The following is a 26,492-nucleotide window of genomic DNA, read 5'->3' on the forward strand; positions in this document are numbered from 1 at the left end:
TTTTCCTTCCTTTATTTCTGTTTAACTTTCTATCAGATGCCTCATGCTTTGTGTACTCAAATTATCAATCATCTGTTTTATCATCCTTATTGAGGTATAATTTACATTTCATAAAATACATGTACTATAAACTTGGAGTTTGAGTTTGACAAATGTATAACCTATCTCACCACTAATCCAATCAAGATACAGACTATTTCCATCATCATAGAGATTTCTGCTGTGGTTTTTGCAATCAGTCCCACTCGCCCCACCAATTTCTGCATCAGGCAATGACTAATCTGGCTTCCATCCCTAGAGCTAATTTTGCCAATTCTAGGCTAGAATAAATCTTGTAGTACAAATTCTTTTTTTAAAAATTATTTTTTTATTAACATATAATGTATTATTTGCTTCAGGGGTACAGGCTTGTGAATCATCAGTCCTACACCATTCACAGCACTCACCATAGCACATACCCTCCCCAGTGTCCATCACCCAGCCAGCCTATCGCTTCCTCCCACTACCCAGCAACCCTCACTTTGTTTCCTGAGATTAAGAGTCTCTTGTGTCTCCCTCCCGATCACATCTTGTTTCATTTTTTTCCCTCCCTACCACCCATGACCCCCAACTCGAATTCCTCATATCAGAGAGATCATATGGTAATTATCTTTCTCTGATTGGCTTATTTCACTTAACACAATACCCTCTAGTTCCATCCACATCATTGCAAATGGTAAGGTTTCATTTATTTTTTTTTTTTTTGTTGGCTGCATAGTATTCCATTGTATATATATACCAATCTTCTTTATCCATTCATCTGTTGATGGACATCTAGGTTCTTTCCATAGTTTGGCTATTGTGGACATTGCTGCTATAAACATTCAGGTGCATGTGCCCCTTCAGATCACTACATTTTTATCTTTAGGGTACATAACCAGTGGTGTGATTGCTGGGTTGTAGGGTAGCTCTATTTTCAACTTTTTGAGGAACTCCATACTGTTTTCCAGAGTGGCTGTACCAGCTTGCATTCCCACCAATGGTTTAGAAGGGTTCCTCTTTCTCTGCATCCTTGCCAACACCTGTCATTTCCTGACTTGTTAATTTTAGCCATTCTGACTGGTGTGAAGTGGTATCTCACTGCAGGGTTTTTTTTTTAAGATTTTAAAAATTATTTATTTATTATTTATTTGACAGAGATCACAAGTAGGCAGAGAGGCAGATAGAGAGAGGGGGGAAACAGGCTCCCTGCCGAGCAGAGAGCCAAATGCGGGCCTCGATCCTAGGACCTTGAGATCATCACCTGAGCCGAAGGCAGAGGCTTAACCCTCTGAGCCACCCAGGTGCCCCTCACTTTGGTTTTTGATTTGTATTGCCTGATGCCGAATGATGTGGAGCACTTTTTCATGTGTCTGTTGGCCATTTGGATGTCCTCTTTGCAGAAATGTCTGTTCAAGTCTTCTGCCCATTTCTCGATTAGATTATTTGATCTTTGGGTGTTGAATTTGATAAGTTCTTTATAGATTTTGGATCCTAGCCCTTTATCTGATATGTCGTTTGCAAAAATCTTCTCCCATTCTGTCAGTTGTCTTTTGGTTTTGTTGACTGTTTCCTTTGCTGTGTAAAAGATTTTGATCTTGATGAAGTCCCAATAGTTCATTTTTGCCCTTGTTTCCCTTATCTTTGGTATGTTTCTAGGAAGAAATTGCTGTGGCTGAAGTCAGAGAGGTTGATGCCTATGTTCTCCTCAAAGATTTTGATGGATTCCTGTCTCAACCATCCCTTTCATCCATTTTGAGTCTAACTTTGTATGTGTTCTAAGGAAATGGTCCACTTTCATTCTTCTGCATGTGGCTATCCAGTATTCCCAACTCCATTTGTTGAAGAAAGTGTCTTTTTTCCATTGGACATTCTTTCCTGCTTTGTTGAAGATTAGTTGACCCTAGAGTTGCAGGTCCATTTCTGGGCTCTCTATTCTGTTCCATTGATCTATGTGTCTGTTTTTGTGCCAGTATCATACTATCTTGATTACAACTTTATAATAGAGCTTGAAGTCTAGAATTGTGATGCCGCCCACTTTGGTTTTCTTTTTCAACATTCCTCTGGCTATTCGGGGTCTTTTCTGGTTCCATATAAATTTTAGGATTATTTGTTCCCTTTCTTTGAAAAAAATTGATGGTATTTTGATAGGGATTGCATTAAATGTGTAGATTGCTTTAGGTAGCATAGACATTTTCACGATATTTGTTCTTCCAATGTTTTTCCATTTCTTTGTGTCTTCCTCCATTTCTTTCATGAATACTTTATAGTTTTCTGAGTACAGATTCTTTGCCTCTGTAAAGGCAAAAGGCAAACCTTTTAGTTAGGTTTATTCATAGGTATCTTATGGTTTTGGGTGCAATTGTAAATGGGATCAACTCCTTATTTTCTTTTTCTTCTGTCTTGCTGTTGGTGTATAGAAATGCAACTGATTTCTGTGCACTGGTTTTATATCCTGACACTACTGAAATCCTCTATGAGTTCTAGCAGTTTTGGAATGGAGTCTTTTGGATTTTCCACATAAAGTAGCATATCATCAGCCTTTATTTCCTTGTTGATCTTTTGCTTAGATGATCTATTTCAATAAGGGGGATGTTAAAGTCCCCTACTATTATTGTATTATTGTTGATGTGTTTCTTTGATTTTGTTATTAATGGGTTTATATAATTGTCTGCTTCCATGTTAGGAGCATATATATTTAAATTTGTTAGATCTTCTTGTGGGATAGACCCTTTAAGTATGTTGTAGTATCCTTTCTCATCTCTTATTATAATCTTTGGATTAAAATCTAATTTATCTGATATTAGGATTGTCACCCCAGCTTTCTTTTGATGTCCATTAGCATGGTAAATTGTTTTCCACCCCTCACTTTACTTTTAGGTTCTTTTACTTTTACTTTTAGGTTCTCTCTTTGCTTAGAGGACCCCTTGCAATATTTCCTGTAGGGTTGGTTTGGTGTTTGCAAGTTCTTTTAGGTTTTGTTTGTCCTGGAAGCTTTTTATCTCTCCTTCCATTTTCAATGACAGCCTAGCTGGATATAGTTATAGTATTCTTGGTGGCATATTTTTCTCATTTACTGCTCATGCCAGTCCTTTCTGGCCTGCCATGTCTCTGTGGGTAGGTTTGCTGCCAGTGTAATATCTCTCCCATCATATGTTACAAACCTCTCGTCCCAAGCTGCTTTCAGGATTTTCTTTTTGTCACTGAGACTTGTAAGTTTTACTATTAGGTGACGAGGTGTGGACCTATTTTTATTGATTTTGAGGGGGAAGTTCTCTGTGCCTCCTGGATTTTGATGCTTGTTCCGTTTACCAGATTAGGGAAATGCTGTGCTATAATTTGCTCCAATACACCTTCTGCCCTCTCACTCTTTCTTCTTCTGGGATCCCAATTATTCTAATATTGTTTCATCTTATGGTATCACTTATCTCTCAAATTCTCCCCTCATGGTCCAGCAGTTGTTAGTCTCTCTTTTGCTCAGCTTCTTTATTCTCCATCATTCAGTCTTTTGTATTACTAATTCTCTCTTCTGCCTCATTTATCCTAGCAGTAAGAGTCTCCATTTTTTATTGCACCTCATTAATTGCTTTTTAAATTTCAACTTGCTTAGATTTTTGTTCTTTTATTTCTCCAGAAAGGGATTCTCTAGTATCTTCCATGCTTTTTTTGAGCCCACCTAGCACCTTCATAATCATCATTCTGAACTCTACTTCTGACATATTGCTAATATCTGTATTGATTAGGTCCCTAGCTGTTGGTGCTGCCTCTTGTTCTTTCTTTTGTGGTGAGTTTTTCTGCCTTGTCATTTTATCCCGATAAAAATAGATGAATGAGAGAACAAAAGACTAAGAGGGTAGCAACAAACCCCAGAAAGATATACACTAACCAGATTAGAATAGACCTGAAACCAGGGGGAGAAGAAAGGGGGAAGAAAATAAAAAAATAAAAAAATATATATACACACACCCACCCACCCTTCCCCCCACACATACATACACATACATACATATATATTAGACTGGTGAATAGAACAGAGCCACACACTTGATTTTGGGTGTATTTTGGTCTGTTAGAAGAAACTACCTCCCAAAATTTTAAAGAAAGAAAAACTTATATATATATATATATATATATATACACAAAAATAAGGGTAAATACAATGAAGGGATGGAATATGACTGTAAAGATGAAAATTTTAAAAGATTCTAAAAAAGGAATTGATAAGATAAAAAATTGGTTGGAAAAAAAAAGAAGAGGAAAGAATGTGATCAGGCTGGAGATTAGAGCAAAGAACACTAGATTTAGGGTATATTTTGATCTATTAGAAGAAACTGTATCCCAGAATTTTGAAGAAAGAAAAAATCTATATGTACAAAAAATAAGGTTAAATATAGTGAAGGGATAGAATATGACTATAATAATGAAAATTTTAAAAGATTTTTAAAAAGGTACTGATAAGATAAAATAGTTAAGAAACATTAAAATAAGAAAAAGGAAAAATCTTTAAAATAGAATAAGAAAAAATAAAATTAAAAAAAATTTAACTTTGAAAGACTAAAGAATCATGGGGAAAAAGACATGAATTGCATGTGTTGCTTTCCCCTAGCTCTGGAGTTCCACAGTTCTCATTGATTGGTGAACGTGGTCTTGGCTGGATGTTCTTGTTATTCTTCTGGGGGAGGGGCCTGTTGCAGTGATTCTCAGATGTCTCAAATGTCTTTGCCCGAGGTGGAATTGCACTGCCATTGCCAGGGGCCAGGCTAAGCAATCTGCTCCCAGTAGCTTTTGTTCCCTGAATGCTTTCTGTACAGCTTTGGAGGACGAGAATGAAAATGGCAACCTACCAGTCTCCGCCCCAGAGGAACCAAGACCTCAGGGTCCCACTCCTCAGTGTGCCCTCAGAGAAAAGCAGTCAGTCCCTCCAGTCTCCCTGGTCTCTGGCTGCACTCCATGCTCACCCGGCCTGTGACTGTTTCTGTCTTTGGCATATAGGCCCATTTGGATTCTCCAAACCCAGCAGGTTCCTGCAGTGTGCTCCTGTGGCACTCCTCCCAGAGGAGGAAGGAGGGGTTCTCCCCAGATCTGCCACTTGTGTGGTTCCTGCTCGAAGAGCAGTGGTCTGAATGTGCCTTGGATCACAGTTAAGGTAACTCCGAGCTGAGAGCTCACTCTTTGGCTCTGCTTCTGCAGCTGGCTTGCCCACTCCAATACCTGGGAGCTCTGCCACATTCAGACACCCCTGGTCTTTTTGTGACTTCCAGGTCCTGAGACCACACTGTCCCCATGAGGACTCCATCCTTTAACCTCCACCCACTTAGCCTATGAAGAGATATCCCTCAGTGGAACAGACTTCTAAAAGTTCTGATTTTGTGTTCTGCTTCTCTGCCACTTGCCAGGAGCCGGCCCCTACCCCCATGGTCTCTCTTCCCATATATAGCCTCAGATTCACTTCTCTGCAGGTCCTACTTTCCAGAAAGTGGTGGTTTTTCTGTTCCTAGAAGTGCTGCTGATCTTCTGTTTAATTTCTTGTTGAGTTTGTAGGTATTCAGAATGGTTTGATAACTATCTTGCTGAACTTCTGGGATCTGATGATATTTAGGTCTCCTACTCCTCTGCCATCTTGCTCCTCCCCCTCTGTAGTACAAATTCTTGAGTTTGATATATTTCACTCAGCAAAATGTTTGAAATTCATCCATGTTTCATGTATCAGTAGTTTCTTTTTTTATTGCTGAGTAGTATTTCATTAAATATACTGAAATTTGTTTATCCATTCTCCTGTTGACAGACCATTTGGCTGTTTCCAGTTTGGGCTACTTTGAATATAGCTGCAGTGAACATTTAAGTGTATTATTTTGCAGACATATGCTTTTATTGATTTTGTGTAAATGCCTAAGAGTAGAGGAGGTAGGTTTTATAGTAAGTTTTGTTTATCTTTGTAAAAATTGAAAACATGTTTTTGAAAGTGGTTATATGATTTATGCTCTCATCAGAAACCTATGGGAGTTTATTTTGCATTTCCCTGATGACTAATAATGAATATCTTTTCATGTACTTACTGCTATTCTTATATTTTCTTTTGTAAAGTTCTATTACAGTCTTTTGCTCATTTAAAAAAAAGATTTGCTTGTTTCTTTATCTTCAAGTTGTAAGAATCTTTCACATATTCTTTATATTTATATGCATTTATTTTGATACATGTTTATATATTCTGGATAGAAGTAATTTTTTAGAAAATTTCTCCCATTGTTGCTTGGTTTTTCATTTCTTAAAATTATATTTTAAAAAGTAGATGTTTAAATAATTTTTTCCTTAGTGCTTTTTATGGTCTTAAAAAAAAGTCTTATCTAGCGTTACCTTTTTAAAGTGAAGAATTCTCTCTGATTCTAAGCATTGTTCACAGGTATTCAACATTGATGTCTATGTGATAGTTGAATTTGTGATTATTAGAGTTAGAGAAGCATGGATCTAATGCAGCTAATTGTCTTCCCAGTCATTTAGTTTATGATTAAGCACACAAGTGGCTAATTTATATGTGACACCATCAAATTGGGATTGAATCTGTCTTAATGTTGCCACTAACTGATCTTAGCAACTCCCGTTCTCTAGGCACCAAAGAAGCAAGTTCAGTATTAGTCACACTGTTGCAAGCAACAGAAACCAGACCTGTTTTATTCAATAAATGAATTTATAGAAAGGCTATTGAGAAGCTCACAAGATTAAGGGGAATCTGCAAAAGTAGTCTTGGAAAGCAGGCAGGAACAAACAGGGCTCTGGAGGCTGAAAGTCAAGAAGATTCTGTCATGATGCTTCCTCTGCTAGTGCTCAGTGGCTCTGCCGACATTATCTCTGCTCATTGCCTCCACTGAACATCTAGATTGGTGTTGTCTACCAATTAGAGTGAATTTTTAGTCTTTCTTAATTTTTGCATTATTTGTTCATGATTCAATATTTTGAATAGAAGTGTTAAATTCATTTAACATGCATTTATTAATCATCTTTTTGCATCTTAAGTAGGGTTCTGGGGATATACTAGTGAAAAAAATATAAAAATGCTTTCCCTTATGAAGCTTATGATATTGGGGAATATGCAGGGAATAACAAAAAATATAATGAATAACTGAAATACATAGTGATATGTCTGTTACTCATTTTCTGGACTTAAATAGAGAGTTTATTTCCCCATTTTGGCTTCTGTAACAATTAAAGTGGGCACTTCATCACATGTATGCAAATGGGGAGTTTCCCCAATGTGGGGAAGGAATTGGATGTTGGGGAAGCAAAGAGGAAAGGAAGAAAAAAATTATAATATGGATATTGTTTAACTTAAAACATGGATAGATGCTTCTTGTTTCCCATTTACTCCATAAAATTTATTGACCTCTTTGTTCCAGACACTGTACAAATCAGTTTCATGTATACTCAGTTTATCCTCATAACAATTCTAAAATCTCTAAATTATTATTCACCTTTTTTTGAGATAAGGCAAATGGGAGTTCAGAGTGGTTAGTCTGTTTGAGTTTGGAGAACAGAATTCATTCTCAAGTCCTTTCTATATCCTGTGTTTCTTTTGCAGTGCAATTTTTCCAGTTAACAGAGAAGTTTGGATACAGAGAACTTCAGATGATGGGTAGTGTGTGTTCATCTACCTTCACAGGGCTTCAGTTCCCCACCCTGATACATGATAAATTCTATAAATGTCCCTAATCCATAGAATGAGTCTCGTCAATATTTTAAAATAATAGCTGGCCCCTACTGCAGCTAAGGGATGATTATTTCCACTTCTAGGGATAAGAAATTGGAGGAAGAGAAGCAATTATTGCATCTTGCACTGATTGATGAAGTGCTTCTCATCCATATCAAGTCAGATCATAAAATACATAAAACTGCATGAAAAATTAGCAGCAAATAGAGAAGTGTTTCTCCTGACCTCTAAAGCACTCAAAGAGTCACTCATCTGGGGGTCACAAGAAAGACCATTATCATTGCCTGTTTTTTTCCATTAAGTGTTTACACTTGGTATTCTATTTGGCAGTAAGCTCAAGGTTATGCTGTCAGTGCAAGATCATTAGCTTTACAGTTTTTCAAAAAGCATTTGCCTTAGCAAATCTTCATCCTAACCTCAATGAACATGTTTATGTCCAGGTGTAAGTCCTGTTGCTGGAAGATCTGCTTGCTAATTACACTGGCTGCTGTTCTTTATTTCTCTGTGCATGAATTGGGCAGCAGAAATTCATCAGAAATCTTCTCTTCCTGAACGGTACTAGTGGAAGTTTTTAGCATAAACTTGGGTGGTTGTGGATTGGTAGGCATTTTCCTCCTGTCAGCTATCCGGGGCAAGGTCTAAGGAACTGTGCCCCTTTCACCTCAACATCATCAAGGAAACAAGAAAAAGTGACAAATGTCTAGTTATTTTTGGTTAAGGTGGTGTCAGTTGGAGGTCAGAAAATGTTGAGGCTGATAAATATCTTCTTTTTAAAATTTTCTCTGAATCCTCCTTGAAAAGGAAGGCAAAGTGTTTTGATGGGAAGAGGGGCAACAGGGCATTTGGTGGATGTACATGAGACTAAAGAACAACGAGAATTCAGTGGGTACTATGTTCAGGGCTTGAAAGTATCCCTGCTTTAAAAAAAAACAAAGCAAAACAAAACAAACAAAACTCCACAAAAATGAACAAGCAAATAAAAACAAGACAAAACCAAACCAAACCCTCAGTCTAGGGGAGAGAAGGTCACGTAAAGAAGTCATTGCAATAGTATATGATAATTCATATAAGAGAATTGTATTTTTCCATAAGAGCAAAAGAAGTGGCTTTTTCTGGGGAGCACATTGATTAAGTATATAAGTCAAGGTTTTCCAGAGAAACAGAACAAATAGGATTTTTTTGTTTGTTTATTTATTATAGGAATTGGCTCGTGTGATTATGGAGGCCAAGAAGTCTAGGTGACGTGCTGTCTGGAAGAGGGAAGCCCAGGAAAGCTGGTGATGTAAGTCCTGCCAACTCTACAGGCCCAAGTGCCAATGACTCAGGGTAGGAGGAGATCGATATCCAAGCTCAGACAGAGAAAATTCACTCTTTCTTCGCCTTTTTGTTCTAGTCATACCCTTATTGGGCTGGCAATATCCACCCACATTGTTGAAGGTGATCTTCTCTCCTTAGTCTACCATCCAAATGCTAATCTCTTCTAGAAACACTCACAGACATTCCCGTAAATAGTGTTTCGCCGGCTATCTGGGCATCTCATAGCCCAGTGAGGTTGACACATAAAATTAACCATCACATAAGGCTTCATATAGGAGGTGACATTTGTGTGGTCTGACTGGTGATTGAGAGTTTAACAAATTTGCTTTTAAAATCTGCTATATATTTCACATTTTCAGGGTTAAATTTGACCTATACAGTTACACATACATGACTATTTTTTCCTCATTCATTCCTGCAGTGACTATTGAAATAATATTTTGCATTTTTATGTCAACTAAATTCAAATTATATACATATACACACATTTTTAATTGAAAGATATCATTCAGGAGGTCTCTAGGATCTGATTGTAGAGAAATATTTGCAGCAGAAGCACATTTGAAAAAGGCAAGGCCTTTATAATGGCCATCCAAGAGTCTTGCTAGCAGGTAGTATGTTACCCTGAAACTAAAAGGACCTTGTAGAGTCAGAAGACTTGGTTTCTATTTCTGGTTTGGCCATATTGAAGATGTGTGATTTCACATAAAGCCATCTGTACTGCTTGTACTCCAAGATTGTGAGTATGAAGCCAGATTAAATAGTTGTATTAGTCAGGGTTCCTCAGAGAAACAGAAGCAAAAAGATATTTAGTATAAGAAATTGGCACAGTATTATGGAGGCTGACAAGTCCCAGGATCTGCAGTTGAAAACATAGAGACCTAGTAGAACTGACAGTGTGGGTATTATCTGGGTCCAAAGGCCTAAGAACCAGGTTTATTCAATTTTGTCCTTCAAGGAACTGAATGAGGCCCCCAACATTAGGATGAGCAATCTGTTTTACTCAGCTTACCAACTTAAATGTTAATCTCATCCAAAGATACTCTCCCAGAAATACCCAGAACAGTGTTTGACCAAATATCTGGACACCCAATGGCCCAGTTGAGTTGACACATAAAATTAACCATTATAAGCAGGCAAACTTGCAAAGTATATTCAAGTGGCATACGACAATAACATATCCATATGAGGAGTTCATGTGGCACTTACTCATTTCTTGCAGACTGAAATGAAGAGGGTATTTACTTCTGTATTGAGTCATTCACTGTCAGTTCACATTTAAGGTCTATCATGTACCAGCCACTGTGCTTGGCCTGGATAAAATAGTAAGCAAAGCAGTTCCCATCTTCACATACATTATCATCTGCTGGGAAAACACACATTAATCAAGTACTCACAGACATAAACATAGATAAATTTGTACTTAGTGCTAGGGAGAAAATGTACAAGGGGACCGTAGTTTTGGGTTAGGGGTGTAATGAGTTTGCCAGAGAAGGTTTCTTTGAGAAAATGAAGGGTAAGTGAGTTTGTGGGGATGAAATGGGGCTAACATATATGAAAAGAGGGGAAGGAAAAGAAATTTCATTTATTCAACAAATATTGATTGAGTGCCTCTCCAAGCTAGTCACTGTTCTAGGCAGTTTGGCTAAATCTCTGAATAAACCAGATAAAAATCCCTGCCCTTAGGGGATTTATAGTCCAGCTAGGAAAGACAGACAATGAATAACACACAGTAATTAAGTAAACTATATAGTATGCTAGAAGATGCTAGGTGGTATGGAAAGAGGAACAAAGTAGAGAAGAATAAGAATCAAGATTGTAGAAAGTGAGAGCAGTCATTTAAAATAGGATACTCAGGGGGTGCCTGGGTGGCTCAGTGGGTTAAACCTCTGCCTTCAGCTCAGGTCATGATCTCAGGGTCCTGGGACCGAGTCCTGTGTCAGACTCTCTGCTCAGCGGGGCATGAGCCCCATGCCCCACCCCCTCTGCATCTCTGCCTATTTGTGATCTCTGTCAAAAAAAGCAAAATCTTAAAAAAAATTAAAAATTTTAAAAATTAAAAAATAAAATAAGGTACTTGGGTTTGGACTTACTGAGAAAGTGGCATCTGAGCAAAAACTTGCAGGTAAGGAGAGAGCTGACCATGTGGGCATCTGGAGGAACATTCCAGAGGGAATAGCATATTGCCACATCCTAAGTCACTCAAGTATAAGTGAGATGCATAGGTTTATCTCATTTGGTCCTCACAGTGGTGCTATGAGCCAGGCACAATTACCTTCATTTTACAGATGAACATGAGGTACAGAATTGTGAAGTATCTGATTCAAAATTCTGTTAACCAACAGTTTCATCCATCTCAGAGACTGCAAGAGACTGTAGAGTATAATGGTTAGATATAGTACCTCTGGGGCCTGACTGCTTCAGTTTGAGTCCTGGTTCTGTGGATTATAAACTGTGTGGTTTGGGGCTAGTTATTTAACCTCTCTGTGCTTCAGTGTTCACTTTTGTAAAAATGGCATAATTATAATACTACCTTATATTGTTCTTGTGAGAACTGAATGAATTAATTTATGTGAAGAGCTCATGAATAGTCTCTGGCACATAGTAATTACTCAAGAAGTGTCAGCTGTTATATTCAGTTTCATTTTAAATAGTTGTTCAAGCAACTACTGTGATTCTCCCTCTTCCAGCAAATGTGCACTGAACAGTCTCCATTTTCTGAGTGTTGATGATACAGAAATGAATGACATGGGGTTCTCCAAGTCTAGAAGTTAACAGTGAGCTCTGACCAAAATAGATACTGTCCAAGACAGAAGACAAAATGATGGATTTCAGCCAAGTATTTAAACTTTATTTACCATGTTGATAATCCAAACCTTTGAAAGCTTTTAGGCAGTAGAATAAGGTTACATGTGTGAATACTCTAGTGTGACTATAATGTGGATGTGTTGGAAGGTATGACAAGATGAGGGGGAAGGGAAGTTGGAAAGTGCTTCTAGAGTTCCAATAATAAGAATGAGGGTCTGGAGTAGGGTACAGTTAACAGGATGTAGTTGAAGATATGTGCTGGATAGACTAAGTATGTGGACTCACTAGATAAGTGAGCTCAAGGAAAGCAAGTAATCTAGAATCACTCCTACATTTATGACTTGAGCAGGTGAACTGTAGGGCCAGCCATCAAATAGAAAATTGATGCAAATTGTTCTAAAGCCAATTTTTTTTAAAGAAGTGATATATATCACTTTTTTAAAAAAAGATTTTATTTATTTATTTGATAGAGAGAGAGTTCACAAGTAGGCAGAGAGGCAGGCAGAGGGAGAGGGAGAAGCAGGCTCCCTGCTGAGCAGGGAGCCCAATGCAGGGCTCGATCCCAGGACCCTGAGATCATGACCTAAGCTGAAGGCAGAGGCTTAAACCACTGAGCCACCCAGGCACTCCTCTAAAGCCAATTTGACAAATCAGAAGATGCCAGAGGATTTGGTAAACATGGTAGTCTCTGATGGAGCCGAGGTGGGAGTGGTCTGTGCTTTCTCTTCCCCACAACATTGCTACCAGATGGCATGTTATCCTGAAAGCAAGTCTTGGGCCAAATTCTACTCAGGCCCAAAGCCCAAACACAATTAGCAAGAAGGCACAAAAACAGTGCCATACTTTATACCAGTCACCCAACTAGCACCTTGTAGAAAAGGCTCAGGGGAAAGATTCCGGGACTTCTGAGAGAAGCATCAACCAACCATCTAGACTGGTTAGGTTATAAAGTGGTTTGTGGACTGGGGGAATGCAGAAACATTGGCAGGCTAACCTCAGGCTCTTGTTGTATTCTTGTTTCATGTTTGTGGAAGGATAGTGGAGAGTGTAGAACATTTCTAACGGGTCATCTTTCTTACACATTCATTTCTTTAGTAATTAAAAAAAAATTTAAAGGTTGCAGTATCCCTTAGGCTAATTACATACTCTAGGGTCTTAGATTTTAATAATGGTAATTCAGATGTTTAGTAACCATCCTTGGAGCTTGATTTCTTATGGGGTACTTGAAATATTAACTAACCCCCCCCCAAGGAAGTAGATTAGAATTAGCTTGTACAACTGTTTAAAACTTAAACACACTCCACACTTCATAAAAAGTATTTTTAAATTAAGTTATTAATATAATAGGAAGGTCTATGGGAAAATTTTAAATACACTAAATATAAAGTGCTTTTGGGGTCTACATGTATATATTTAGTAGATAGTTACATATTCAAATCTACAGTTCAGGAGAGACATTTTGGAAATGTAGAATTAGGAATCATCAGTACAAAGGGCATAGGTGAAAAGGAGGGACAAAATGAACTGGCCTGAACAATATACATATAGTTAGAAATTCATTTGAATAATCTGTCCTGAGTAAATTGCTTAACTTCAGTTCCACATGGGTAATAATCAAGGTGGCCACACTAATTGCTTGTATAAACTTACTAATCTTCACAATAATTCTATGAGGTATGTATTATTAATCCATTTCTGTAGATGAGGAAACCAAAGTACCAACAGTTAAGTAGATTGTCTACCATCACATAACTAAGAAACAGCAATATGTCTTTCACAGCTAAAATGAAAGTAAAAGTCATGTTAGCAATGGAGATAGTAGGTGGTTTTACTACATGAGTGAAACTGCTGGGTTTTCTTGTATTTGCTTATTTTTTAATATAGAAAATCATGTTATTTGGGTGCCTGGGTGACTCAGTCAGTTAAGCGTCTGCCTTCAGCTCAGGTCATGATCCCAGGGTCCTGGGGTTGAGCCACACATTGGGCTCCCTGTTCAGCAGGAGAGTCTGCTACTCCCTTACCCTCTACCCCCCACCCCCACCCCCACTCACCACTCTGTCACTCTCTCACCCTCTCAAATAAATAAATAAAATCTTTTTTAAAAAAAGAAAGAAAATCATATTGCTCTCCCTAAATAAAAGCTATTGGAATACTTTTTTCTTCCTGTAAAAGGCCCAATTCTCTTAGCTCTGTCTTAAGAGTTTAATGAAGCTTCTTAATAAACAATGTGGTAATTGGGAAGCAGCATTTGTCAATGGGCTGGTTGAAGGCGAGGGCAGACTGATAGTAACCTGAGCCAAGAGTCTCAGGAACAGGCCATGCCCGAGTCTCTTGCCGGGAAGGGAATTTGATGTTTGGCTCCCTGGCACAGTCACCCTAGGGGAGCGGTATTTGCATAACTCTCATCAGATCATCTTCACTGAGTGCATCTCACCAGAGGGCTGTGTGTCCTCTTCTCTGTGCAGCAAGAGGTCTTGAACCAAATTTATAGGTCTCCTGGAGCTGCTAGGTAGAGAGAAATAGCTCACACCAGCTGCCACACTAGGTCACAGTTGTGAATTATTCGTGTGGCCACTGAGAGCAAATCCAAATAGCATTTTCTCTGGAGACAGATGCAGGGTGCTGGGACAGTGGAGTGCCTCCACTCCTTCAGGTGGTCCCACTAGATGGGCCTACTCTCCAGGAACTGTGCTGGTAGGAGGGATTGGGATCTAACATGCCCAAAAAAAGCCCTAATTTTAAACCCGTCCTCGTTCTTCCCAGATGATTTTACCCACCTGGATAGAGGCAGAGGTCTGTGGACTGTGAGGTTATACACACAGACCACCAGGTTCAGATACCAGGTACACCCTTGCCAGCTGTGACACCTGGAGGACACTGTCATCTCTCCATGCCTTAAATTCCTTACCTGTAAAATGAGATTATAGTAATATCTAGCTCACAGCTATTGGGAAGGTTTTAATAGGTGGAACATAGTAAGTGTTCAGTGAGTGTTAGGAGCAATTATTATATATGGTCAGAGAATAAACCGAGAAGTGTGGGAGAAGGTATTCATCATATAGCTTTACAGTTATATGGTGATTCACTACAAATTACTAGAAAGTCCATCATTATCTGATAAATAGGACATTTATATTGACCATATGTACTGAGTATGTGTATTTTTCTATTTGCAGCATTTTGTTTAAGAACTAGAAGACAAATTTTTTGGATCACACAATTTTGAGTAGCTCTGTTTTGGTCTGTCTTTATTTCTTAATATCCAGAAGTCTCAGGAAATGGAAGTGGTCAGGGCCATTTACCATTTCTGAAAGGTTCAGTATTCATCATGATGACTGTCATCAGAGTGAGCCTTAATTTGTGTTGCACACAGAGTGAGCTGAGCGTGTTTACTTTTTACTTTTCTTTTATTATTAGTTTACTTACAATGGCATATATCATTAAACTATACCCTTAGAGATTACAAGTAGGCTTTTTAATAAAATTCATTTATTTATTTTAGAGAGAGAGGGAGAGAGAATCCTAAGCAGATTCCATGCTGAGTGTGGAGCTCCACTCAGGGTCTTACGACCCTCAGATTATGAGCCAAAATCAAGAATCAGCCACTTCATAGACTGAGCCACCCATGTGTCCTGCAGGTACTTTTTAATTGTAAAATCCTTTGAGCTCTTGCATAAAAGATGATGTATAATTACAAATTATAATAATGTGAGCAATGTATTTTATCAAATAAGTATTTTTTATCTGAGCTAAATGACTAGCAGGAGAAATGTTTGGTCTAAGTGAACTATATCCATGGAAACATGATTCTATTACTTTTAGGCTGCTGGAAGCTTTAATTTCTATTTATTTAAAATCTTTTTATTTAAAAATTTTTTCAGTTTTATTGGGATATGATTGACATATAACATTGTGTAAATTTAAGTTGTGCACTGTAGTGATTTTATATATGTATATATTGTGAAATGATGAACACAATAAGATTAGTTAATACATCCATCAGCTTGTGTAGTTACAATTTCTCTTTAGTGGTTATGAACTTCTAAAATCTACTCTCTTAGCAACTTTCAAATACACAGTACAGTATGTTAACTACTGTCATCATGCTGTGTATTACATCCCCAGGACTTTGTCTTATACCTTATACCTTTTTTTTCTTATACCCTGTGACCACCCTCATCCATTTTCCCTATCCCTTATGTACCGCACCTAAGAAACACCAATAGGTCCTTTGTTTCAATGAGTTTGGCTTCTTGAGATTCCACATCTAAGTGAGATCATAAAGTACTTGTCTTTCTTTGTCTGATTTACCTCATTTAGCATAATGCCCTCAAGTTTCATCCATGTTGTTGCAAGTAGCAGCATTTCATTCTTTTTTAAGGCTGAATAATATTCCATTGCATGTATGTATACGTGTGTGTGTATATCCCATTTTTTTTTGATTTTTTAAAATTTTATTTTATATATTTATGTGACAGAGAGAGACAGTGAGAGAGGGAACACAAGCAGCAGAAGTGGGAGAGGGAGAAACAGGCTGCCCGCTGAGCGGGGAGCTTGATTTGGGGCTTGGTCCCAGGACTCTGGTATCATGACCTGAGCTAAAGGCAGATGCTTAACAACTGAGCCACTCACATTTTTTTCTTAATAGACTTTATTTTTTTTAATATTTTATTTATTTATTTGACAGACAGAGATCACAAGTAGGCAGAGAGGCAGAGAGAGAGGGGAGGGGGAAGCAGCTCCCTGCTGAGCAGAGAGCCCGACTCAGGGCTTGATTCCAGGACCCTGGGATCATGACCTGAGCCGAAGGCAGAGGCTTTAACACACTGAGCCACCCAGGTGCCCCAATAGACTTTATTTTGTAGAGCAGTTTTAGATTTACAGAAAAATTGAGCAGAAAACACAGAGTTGCCATATACCTTCCTGTACAAAGTTTTTTCTATTATTAACATGTTACATTAGTATTGTATATTTATTATAATTAATGAACCAGTATCAGTATGTTATCAACTAACATCCATTCAGTTTTTGTTTTTATCTAATGTCCCTTTTCTGATTCAGGAAACCACATTACATTTAGTTGTCATGTCTTCTTAGGCTCATCTTGGCTGTGGCATTTCCTCAGACTTCACCTTGTCTCTGATGACCTTGGTAATTTTGAGGAAGACTGATTGGATAGAGTTCCCCTCTATTGGACTTTGTCCGATGTTTTTCTCATGGTTAAACTGCCATTATAGGTCTGGAAAGGAAGACCACAGAGATGAAGCATCATTTTCATCACATCATATCAAGGGCATATCCTCTCACAAGCTTTATGACTGCTTATGTTGATCTTGATCACCAGGCTGAGTAAGATTCGTCAACTTTCACCACTGTTAAGTTACCTTTTTTTTTCTTCCTTTCCATGCTATACTCTTTAGAAGGAAGTTTCTATATACAGCCCACATTGAAGGAGTGAGGAGTTATGCTCCTCCTTTCCTTAAAGTGTCTACATAAATTATTGTTAAGTTCCTCTTCATGGTAGTTTTGTTTTTCCTTCTCACCCCATTTACCGAGTCATTCAGCTATTTATTTCTATCAGCATGGATTCATAGATTTAATGCTTTGGGCTATAATTCAATACTTCTTTATTATTACTATTATTATATTATTATTATTATTTTGCTTCTATTGTTCCATCTTTAGCCGTTTGGGAGGTTTTTCAGTTGGCTGTGTGTCCTTTTGACATACCTCATCAATGTGTGTGTGTGTGTGTGTTTACTGTTCTTTGTTTTTTGAGCACTTGATTATTTTCTGATACTACAAGATGCTCCAGGCTAATCTTGTATATTTTCTGCCTGCAGTCCTAGAACCAGCCATTTTGCTAAGGAGACTTAGTTCCTTTTACAAGAGAATGGTATTAAAAATCATGACTTAGGTACTAAGCATGCTCAGTGTTACTGGGGCATCATTTAGTTAGGTCCTCAGTTGACAGAGCCAAGATATGTATGTATGTATGTATACTTACCCACATATATATTTTTTCTATATAGATACAGAAATATGTGGATTTTCTATATATATATATATATAAATATATATATCATATATATTTATTACATAAATATTATATTATTATATTATATATAATATATATATTACTATTATATTATTATATAAATATTTATATATATCAATGTTTCTGTATGTTACCTTCAGTAACTATATTAAACTGAGTGCGTATGGCTCTCTCCAATTCTAACCTATTAGTATATGGATCATTCTAGCCTCTTTCCCTTGCTTATTTGTAAATTCCCACTGCAGTAGAGAGAAACCTAGCTTATACCATCTGCCATCCATTTACTTGATTGTTTTATTCCAATATATATGTATAGCCGTATCAAATTTGTTGAAATGCTCACCTTGTGGGACACAATGCTCATATGCAATTCCATTACCAAAGTTACTTATGTTAGCACATTTCCCTTCCACCCCTCCAGTCAGGTCGTTTCATATACTTTAATATAATTATAATCTCCTGTCACAGTCTGTATTCTTTCTTGGGATCTCCCAAACGCCTAAATAATATATTTTTTAATTTGCATACATTAAGATTCACTCTTTGTGCTATAAAATTCTGTGGGTTTTGACAAGTACATAGTGTCATATATCCATCATTACAGTATCATACAGAATAGTTCCACTGCCCTAAAAATCTCATGTGCTTTGCCCATTCATTTCTCCACCCTTATTTGAATCCTTGGCAATCACTGATCTTTTACCATCTCTATAATTGTACTTTTCCCCAAAATGTCAAGTATTAAAGACAGTTTGAATCCTACAGTATGTGGCCTTTTCAGACCAGCTTCTTTCACTTATCAGTATGCACGTAAGATTCTTCCATATGCTTTTGGTGGCATGGTAGCTCATTTATTTTTATCATAGATTTTTATAATGCATACCCCATGAATACACCACAGATTGTTCGTACATTCGCCTATTGAGGATATCTTAGTTGCTTCCAGTCGTTGGAATTACAAATAAAAGTGCTATAAATATCTGTGTATAGGTTTTTGTGTGGATCTAAGTTTTCAAATCAGTTGGATAAATAGCTAGCAATGTGATGTCTGGAACCTATGGTAAGACTATGTTTAGTTCTATAAGAAACTGCCAAACTGTCTTCCCAAGTGGCTGTACTATTGTGCATTCCCACCAGCAATGAATGAGAGTTTCTGTTGCTCCTCATCCTCAGCATTTGGTATTATACTTTTGAGTTTTAACCATTATAATAGATATGTAAGCGTTATCTCACAGTTGTTTTAATTTTTAACTCCCTAATGAAAAATGATGCTAAGCACCTTTTCATAAGCTGTTTGCCATGTGTTTATCTTCTAGATGTATACAGTTATGTAGGTGTATATCAGGTGTCTGCTGAGATGTTTTGTCCATTTTTTAAGTCAGTTGTTTGTTATTTTTGAATTTTAAGAGTTCTTTGTATATTTTGGTACCAGTCTTTTGATAGATTTGTGTTTTGCAGATATTTCTTTTTTTCTGTCTATGGCTTTTCCTCTTAACAATGTATTTCACAGTGCAGAAGTTTCTAATTTTAACAAACACTCACTATTTTTTTTTTCATGGATTATATTTTTAGTATTAGCATTTAAAAAATTATTGCCAAACCCAAGGTCACCTAGATTCTTTTCCTGTTTTCTTTAAGAAGCTTTACATATAGGTCTATGATCCATTTTGAGTTGTCTTCTATAAATAGTGTATGGGTTGGTTCTAGATTCATTTTTTTGCATATGAATGTCAAAATTTTCCAGCACTATTTGTTGAAAAGACTATCCTTTAGCCATTGAATTCCCTTAGCTCCTTTCTCAAAGATCAGTTGGCTTTTTTGGGGGTTATTTCTGGGGTCTCTACTCTGCTACATTAATCCATGTGTCTGTCTTTCCCCAACTACTATGACATCATGATTAGCCAAAGAAGCTTTATAGTAAGTCTTGCAGTTCAGTAACTTGAAGTCTTCCAAATTTGTTCTTCCTCTTCAGTATTATGATGCTATTTTAGTTCTTTTGTCTCTCCACACAAACTTTAGAATCAGTTTGTTAATATTCATAAAATAGATTGCTGGGATTTTGATTAAAATTACTTTGGATCTGAGTATCAAGTTGGGAAGAACTGACATCTTAGCAATATCTATGGGGTATTGCTTCATTTACTTATATCTTCTTTGGCTCTTTTATCAGAGATTTGTAGTTTTCTATATGTAGATCCTTGACATATTTTTTTAAGATTTAAAATTTAAAATTTTTCGTATACTTTAGTATTTCATTTTCCAGGAGCTATAGTAAACGATAGTGTGATTTTTATTTTAAATTCCAAGTGTTTATTACTGTTATATAGAAAAACAATTGGCTTTTACATATTGACTGATTATCCTTCAACCTTGTTAAAAATAGTTATTTGTTCTAGGAGGAGTTTTTTTGTTTTGTTTTGTTTTTTTTTAATCAAGTCCTTGGGGTTTTCTACAAAGATAATTATGTTATCTGCAAACAAAACAATTTAATTTCTCAGATTGTATAGATTTAATTTCCATTTCTCATCTTACTGCACTAGCAAGAGCTTCCACTATGATGTTGAATAGAAGTAGGGAGAGGGGACATGCTCATCTTGTTCTTAATCTTAGGGCAAAAGCCTCTTGTTTCTTAAGATTAAGTATGATTTTACCTGTAGATTTTCTTGTAAATATTCTGTCAGGTTGAGGAAATTCCTCTCTAATCCTCATTTGCTGAGAGTTTTAACCATGAACGAACATTGGATTTTGTCAAGTGCTTTTTTTTGCATCAGTTGATATGATCACATGATGTTTTCCTTTAGCCTATTAGTGTGGCAGATTACATTGTTTCATTTTCTAATGTTGAATCAGCATTGCATACCTGGGACAAATCCCACTTGTTCATGGTGTATAATTCTTTGTGTACATTATTGGAGTTGACTTGCTAATATTGTTTGCATCTCTGTTCATGAAAAATACTGGTCTGTAATTTGTAGTTTTCCTATTTTTAATGTCTGAAAATTGGTTTTGGCATTTTGGCAGTAATGCTGGCCTCCTGGGAAAAAAATATAAAAGTTTCCTTGGCTTCTATTTTCTGGATGAATACTGTAGAGAATTGATAAAATTTCTTTCTTGATTTTTGGTAGAATTCACTACTAAAACCATCTGGGCCTGATGCTTTCTGTTTTGGAAGGTTTTTAATTATTGGCTCAGTTTCTTTAACAGATATGAGCCCATTAAAATTATTTATTTACCCTTGTGTGACTTAGGCAGTTTGTTTCTTTAAAGACTTAGTTGACCTTATCTATGTTGTCAAATTTATGGACATAATATTGTTCATAATGTTCCTTTATTATTCTTTTGATATCCACGATAGTAGTAGTGATGATTCCTCTTTCACATCCAACAGTGGTGATTTATGTCTTTTCTAATTTTTTCTTGGCTAGTCTAACTGGAAGTTTGTCAATTTTATTGTTCTTTTCAAAGAACCAGCATTTGGTTTTTATTGGCTTGGCTATTAATTTCCCATTTGCATTATCATTAATGTCTGCTTTATTTTTGTTATTTTTTCTCTTTGCTTTATGTCTAAATTGATCTTCCTTCTATAGTTTCTTAAGAAAGTTTAGATGATTGGGGCGCCTGGGTGGCTCAGTGGTTTAAGCCCCTGCCTTCGGCTCAGGTCATGATCCCGGGGTCCTGGGATCGAGCCCCGCATCGGGCTCTCTGCTCAGCAGGGAGCCTGCCTCCCTTCCTCTCTCTCTGCCTGCTCTCTGCCTACTTGTGTTCTCTCTCTGTCAAATAAATAAATAAAAATCTTTAAAAAAAATAAATAAAATTAAAAAAAGTTTAGATGATTGATTTTAGATCTTTCTTCTTTTCTTATATATGCATTTAATGCCACAAATTTCCCTTAAGCACTGCTTATGCTGCATTACAAAAATTTTTAATGAGGGGCACCTGGGTGGCTCAGTGGGTTAAAGCCTCTGCCTTCGGCTCAGGTCATGATCCCAGGGTCCTGGGATCGAGCCCCGAGCTGGGCTCTCTGCTCAGCAGGGACTCTGCTCAGCAGGGAGCCTCTTTCCCCTCTCTCTCTCTGCCTGCCTCTCTGCCTACTTGTGATCTCTATCAAATAAATAAATAAAACCTTAAAAAAATTCTAAAAAATATTTTTTAAGTGAGTTTAATTTTCATTTTCGCATAGTTCAAAATATTCTTAAATTATCTCTTGAGACTTCCTTTTTGACCCATGTGTTTTCCTTTTTCTTCTTTTTTTTTAATCTCCAAATCTGTTTGGATTTCCAGATCCCTTTTTGTAACTGATACTTAGTTTAATTCCATCCCAATTTGATGATGTACCCCCCCCTTTAGGCACCTTTACAGATAAATGTAGTCTCTAAATGTTGAGATGATGAAGGTTAGCTGTTAATTATGCAGTAAGGGTAGAATGTTATAATGAAAGCAGATCTTAAATTCTGCCACACACTTAGACACTTAGACATTTTCTAAGCAGGCATAAAATGGCAAATACAACTTCTCTTGTAATCTTAATGATAGCCCATCTCTCTCTCCTCTCGTAGGTGACTTACTGCAACTTGTATGAAATGTTTATCTGAGGCAAGTTAAACACTGTTTTAGAGGCAGGATGTGGTCACCTTTCTAGTAACCATCAGAATCCTCTGATCTAGTGGCTGGACCCCGAGGGTCCTCCAGGGATTAAGTTTCCAGTGCCCTCTCTAAGAGTATAGGACACAGGATTTGCTAGGCTTTTATTCTGGGTTTGTGCAAATATGGGAAAAGTCATTACAATATCCTCATAACTTAAATATTATTATTTTCACCAATGAAAGCTTAGTCCGGCATTCATTATATAATACAGTAACATCAAATCAGAGATCAGCATAGCTGGAACACTCTAAAAGATACTTTGGAGTTGTGGCCTTTCTGATCTAATATTAACTTCTAGATGACCACCCAAGAGATGACAATTTATATCAGGACAACTTACTGCCCTGGAAGGTACTTTAAGCAAACATACATTTGCATCACACTGTCCACACTGAAGTATTTTAAAGTAAATTTCATATATTGTGACACCAAGATCTGGAATATGAGGACAGGAATGGTTTTGAGGAAAGAAGAATAATTTGCGTATGTAAATCCTGACATTCTACAAAAACCTATAGCTGTCCATAATTTTTGACCATTAAAAACAATCTCTTTTCAAATTTACTTTTTTTTTTTTTTTTTTTTTGCTTTTCTTTGGTATCAGGTAAAATCCTCTACCAAGAGAAGCATATAGCACAAGCTAAAAGCAGTTTTTTGCTAGCCTTTTTTCTTGGGATCTGCATTTGAGAAATTTGGGTTTTCAAAGGAATCAAAAGGTAAGATCACGTCAGAGCAAAGACTAGCCAAAGACACATCACATTCCAACATGTATGAATTTTAAGTGTGTTAAGTCTCACAGAATTCTACAAAAAAATAGAAGCATACAAGATTTTTGTAATCAAATTTGATTCAGTGAGACCAAGACTTCCTCACATAAAATTTTATGAAATGCTTTATGGGGAGGGAGGAAAGCATGAAAAATAGTTACGGTTTGTAGAGCCATGGCAAAAGACCACAATGGCATAGGCAAAAAGACAGAATGAGCTGACCTGCACTAGAATCCTCTCTCTGATCTCTCCCTTCCATGCCTCCTGCTATCTTCCCACCCTACCGCTTATATGAAGTATAGGTATATAGCATATACATGTATCATTCATGTATCTATAAATTAGATGTATTTTTGTATCTATACATATATTTATGTATCCATATATATGTATAATTTATGTATCTAGATGATTTATGTATCTATAAATTAGTTGCCCCTCATTTGAATCTCCCTTACTGGTCCTGCAACATTGTCCAAGTTCCTGAACTGCTCTTGATCTCAGTTTCTTAATTTGTTATGTGGAAATAGTTAACTGTGTCTATCACAGAGATTTTGTGGGGTTCAAATGACCTGATGCAAGTGAAGGGCTTAACAAAGGGCCTGGCACACAGTAAAGTACTTCAGTACATGTTAACTGTTATCATTGCCAGTGCAGTATTGGGTGAGAGTGAATTCAAAATTACTGTAGTAAGGAGCTAGCTTCTGCATTTTCTATTTTGGGTAGATGCATCAGTTTACCTTGAAGCAGGCCTTCTGTGTTTAGGTAAGTTGGTGGAATAGTTCTTAGTTGTATGAAGATAAGGCTGATTTCCCTTGAGGAAGAGGGACTACATTTGGTAGCCTGACAAGGGAAGTTCTTCTCAATGCATCTTGAAATGTAGAGGATAGTAAGTATGGGGACAAGAAGCCTCCTGGGAGGAGGGGGATCCTCTATCACCTTTTTTGAGATTCAGTATTATCGGAAAGTCTATGATGAATTCCTGATTTTTGGTAATCATTTGGTAGGAAGGATCAAGGGCCTCAAAGAGGTGTCAACAATACATAAATAGAGAGTCTAGACTCAACACTGAGGTAAAAAATGCTTTGGAGGCAGGGCTCTTTGCAGTCCATTGTGATGCCAAGGCTAGAGGACTCTGAGGACCCAGCATCTTGTCCACTGCGTTATATGCTTTCTATAGACAATGGCCCTGAACATGAGGATAACCCAAAAGATTTTTACCTTGGGAATTTAAGGATGGGATATTTCTCTTGAAGCTTCTTCTTTTAAGGACTATACATTCTTTTTTTTTTTTTAAAGATTTTATGGATTTGTTTGACAGAGATCACAAGTAGGCAGAGAGGTAGGCAGAGAGGCAGGCGGGGGGGTGGGGGGAGATGTAGGCCCCCCGCTGAGCAGCGAGCCCGATGCGGGGCTCGATCCCAGGACCCTGAGATCATGACCTGAGCCGAAGGCAGAGGCTTGACCCACTGAGCCACCCAGACGCCCCAAGAACTATACATCTTAAGGGTCATCTCAGCAGTGTGCAATGTGGCTAAGAGGAACCAATTCCAACAGCAACCAGTGAAGAAATATGGCAATGAAGGAGAATAAGGATAATGGAGTAGGCAGGTTTGCCATTTCTCTCACATGCACATGGAGCAGTCTTTACGGGTAATAGTTGAAGAGAGAATACCTCAGGGAGGTGTTACTGGATTCTAGATAATAGGGGCAAGCAAGTTTTAAGAAATTAGTTGGGAAGATAAAAGGGATAAACATATATTAGGTAAAGCTGACACACCACTTACATTGTATTCATCCATCCATCCATCCATTTATTATTCATCCATTTATCTTTTCATCCATTTGGTATATATTTATTGAAGGTGCTATTTAAGATAAAGAGCTTTATAAATCATGTTTGGGTTTTTTTTTCTTTTTTGCCATTGAGGGGCCAATAATCCTATTAATCAGACATGTTTCATGGCAGCATATGCAAGAATATCATTACATTTAATCTGTTACTGTCTTGCCCATGAAACATTGTATACTCAGAAACTCCAATCATCTTAGCACATGTACTAAAATGTTTCCCTCCTGGAGGGGAGGGGACACGCACACACACAAGCCTTGTCTTTAGTAGATTCTTGGAATCTTGGAATGATAAATTGTCTATGCCAGTCTTTGGTTTTAGTGTAGTGACTGTTTTGGTGTGGAAGTTTGTTTTGCAAAACAAAATAAAAGCCCCATAATATACTACTTGGAAAAGAAAACCTCAGAAAGCATGCCCTGGTGGGTTCTCCCTCATCTACCTTTGGAGAAAATTCAGTATCAGATTTGGTTCCCGTGGAAGTATTGCTTGTCATTTCTTCAAATGACCACACTGGAAGAGGTACCTATGCGGAGGGCTTGCCTAATCACCAAGTAAGGAATATCCACCACTGCCACATCAGCCCTTATGATTCTAGGATAAATGAATTCCCACCTGTCATGGATGATCAGATTTTTTCTGTATCTGTTTAACAAGGGTAATATTAAAGTGCAGTGAAAACAGGACTGTGTTTGTGGATCTGTTTTCTTTGTTCCTCTGCTAATCTTGTATATTTGGCTTTTTGGTCTCAAGATGCTGCAATAAACATGTTTTTAGATGCAAGAAGACATCTGATCCAGTATTTCTTAATTAATGTGATCTTTTTAAAAGTATCCCAATATCCTTAGGATGTCTTATAGCACCTAGACACAATGGAGAAAGAGCTTACTTGCTTATTTAAAAATTCCTATTCATAGCACAGCTCACTGAAGTAGTCTACTAATCAGCTGTCAGGCAGGCAGGTCTCCCCATAGCTTTTGGATAGCCCCAAGGCTCACAGAAAGATGGCGGAGAGGGTCAGGTTGACAGATTGTTTTTGCTGTCTTAATGAGCATAAATTAACTGATTTTGCTAAAAAATCTCTCTGGATTATGACAGACAAAACATCCTTTACAACATGATGTGTTTTCAGTAGGTAGCTCTGGTTTCTTCATGTAGAAGCTGCCAATCTAGCCTGCCTGTTCTTGTATATTCCTACTTAATTTTTTTGCCATGCTGACTCATCAGCCTCAGCAATTCCCTGAAAACAGAAACACAAGAACATAGAAAGCAAAGGCAGAATATGTCATATTTTTGTTGTTGTTGTTGTTTTGCCTAGAGTGTCCAGTG

General features: G+C 37.3%; 1 protein-coding gene across 1 annotated transcript in view; it reads right to left on the minus strand.

The window, feature by feature from the left end:
• Positions 1-16,833: 16,833 nt before the first annotated feature.
• TMEM117 (transmembrane protein 117) overlaps positions 16,834-26,492 on the minus strand; it is a 515,843-nt gene continuing 506,184 nt past the window's right edge. The window contains exon 8 of the mRNA XM_047742336.1: positions 16,834-17,084. Coding sequence (XP_047598292.1) covers positions 17,077-17,084 — 8 coding nt within the window. The 3' untranslated portion in view covers positions 16,834-17,076. The remainder of the gene's footprint in view (positions 17,085-26,492) is intronic.

The sequence above is a fragment of the Lutra lutra genome, chromosome 8, assembly GCF_902655055.1.
Source record: "Lutra lutra chromosome 8, mLutLut1.2, whole genome shotgun sequence".
NCBI lineage: Eukaryota > Metazoa > Chordata > Mammalia > Carnivora > Mustelidae > Lutra > Lutra lutra.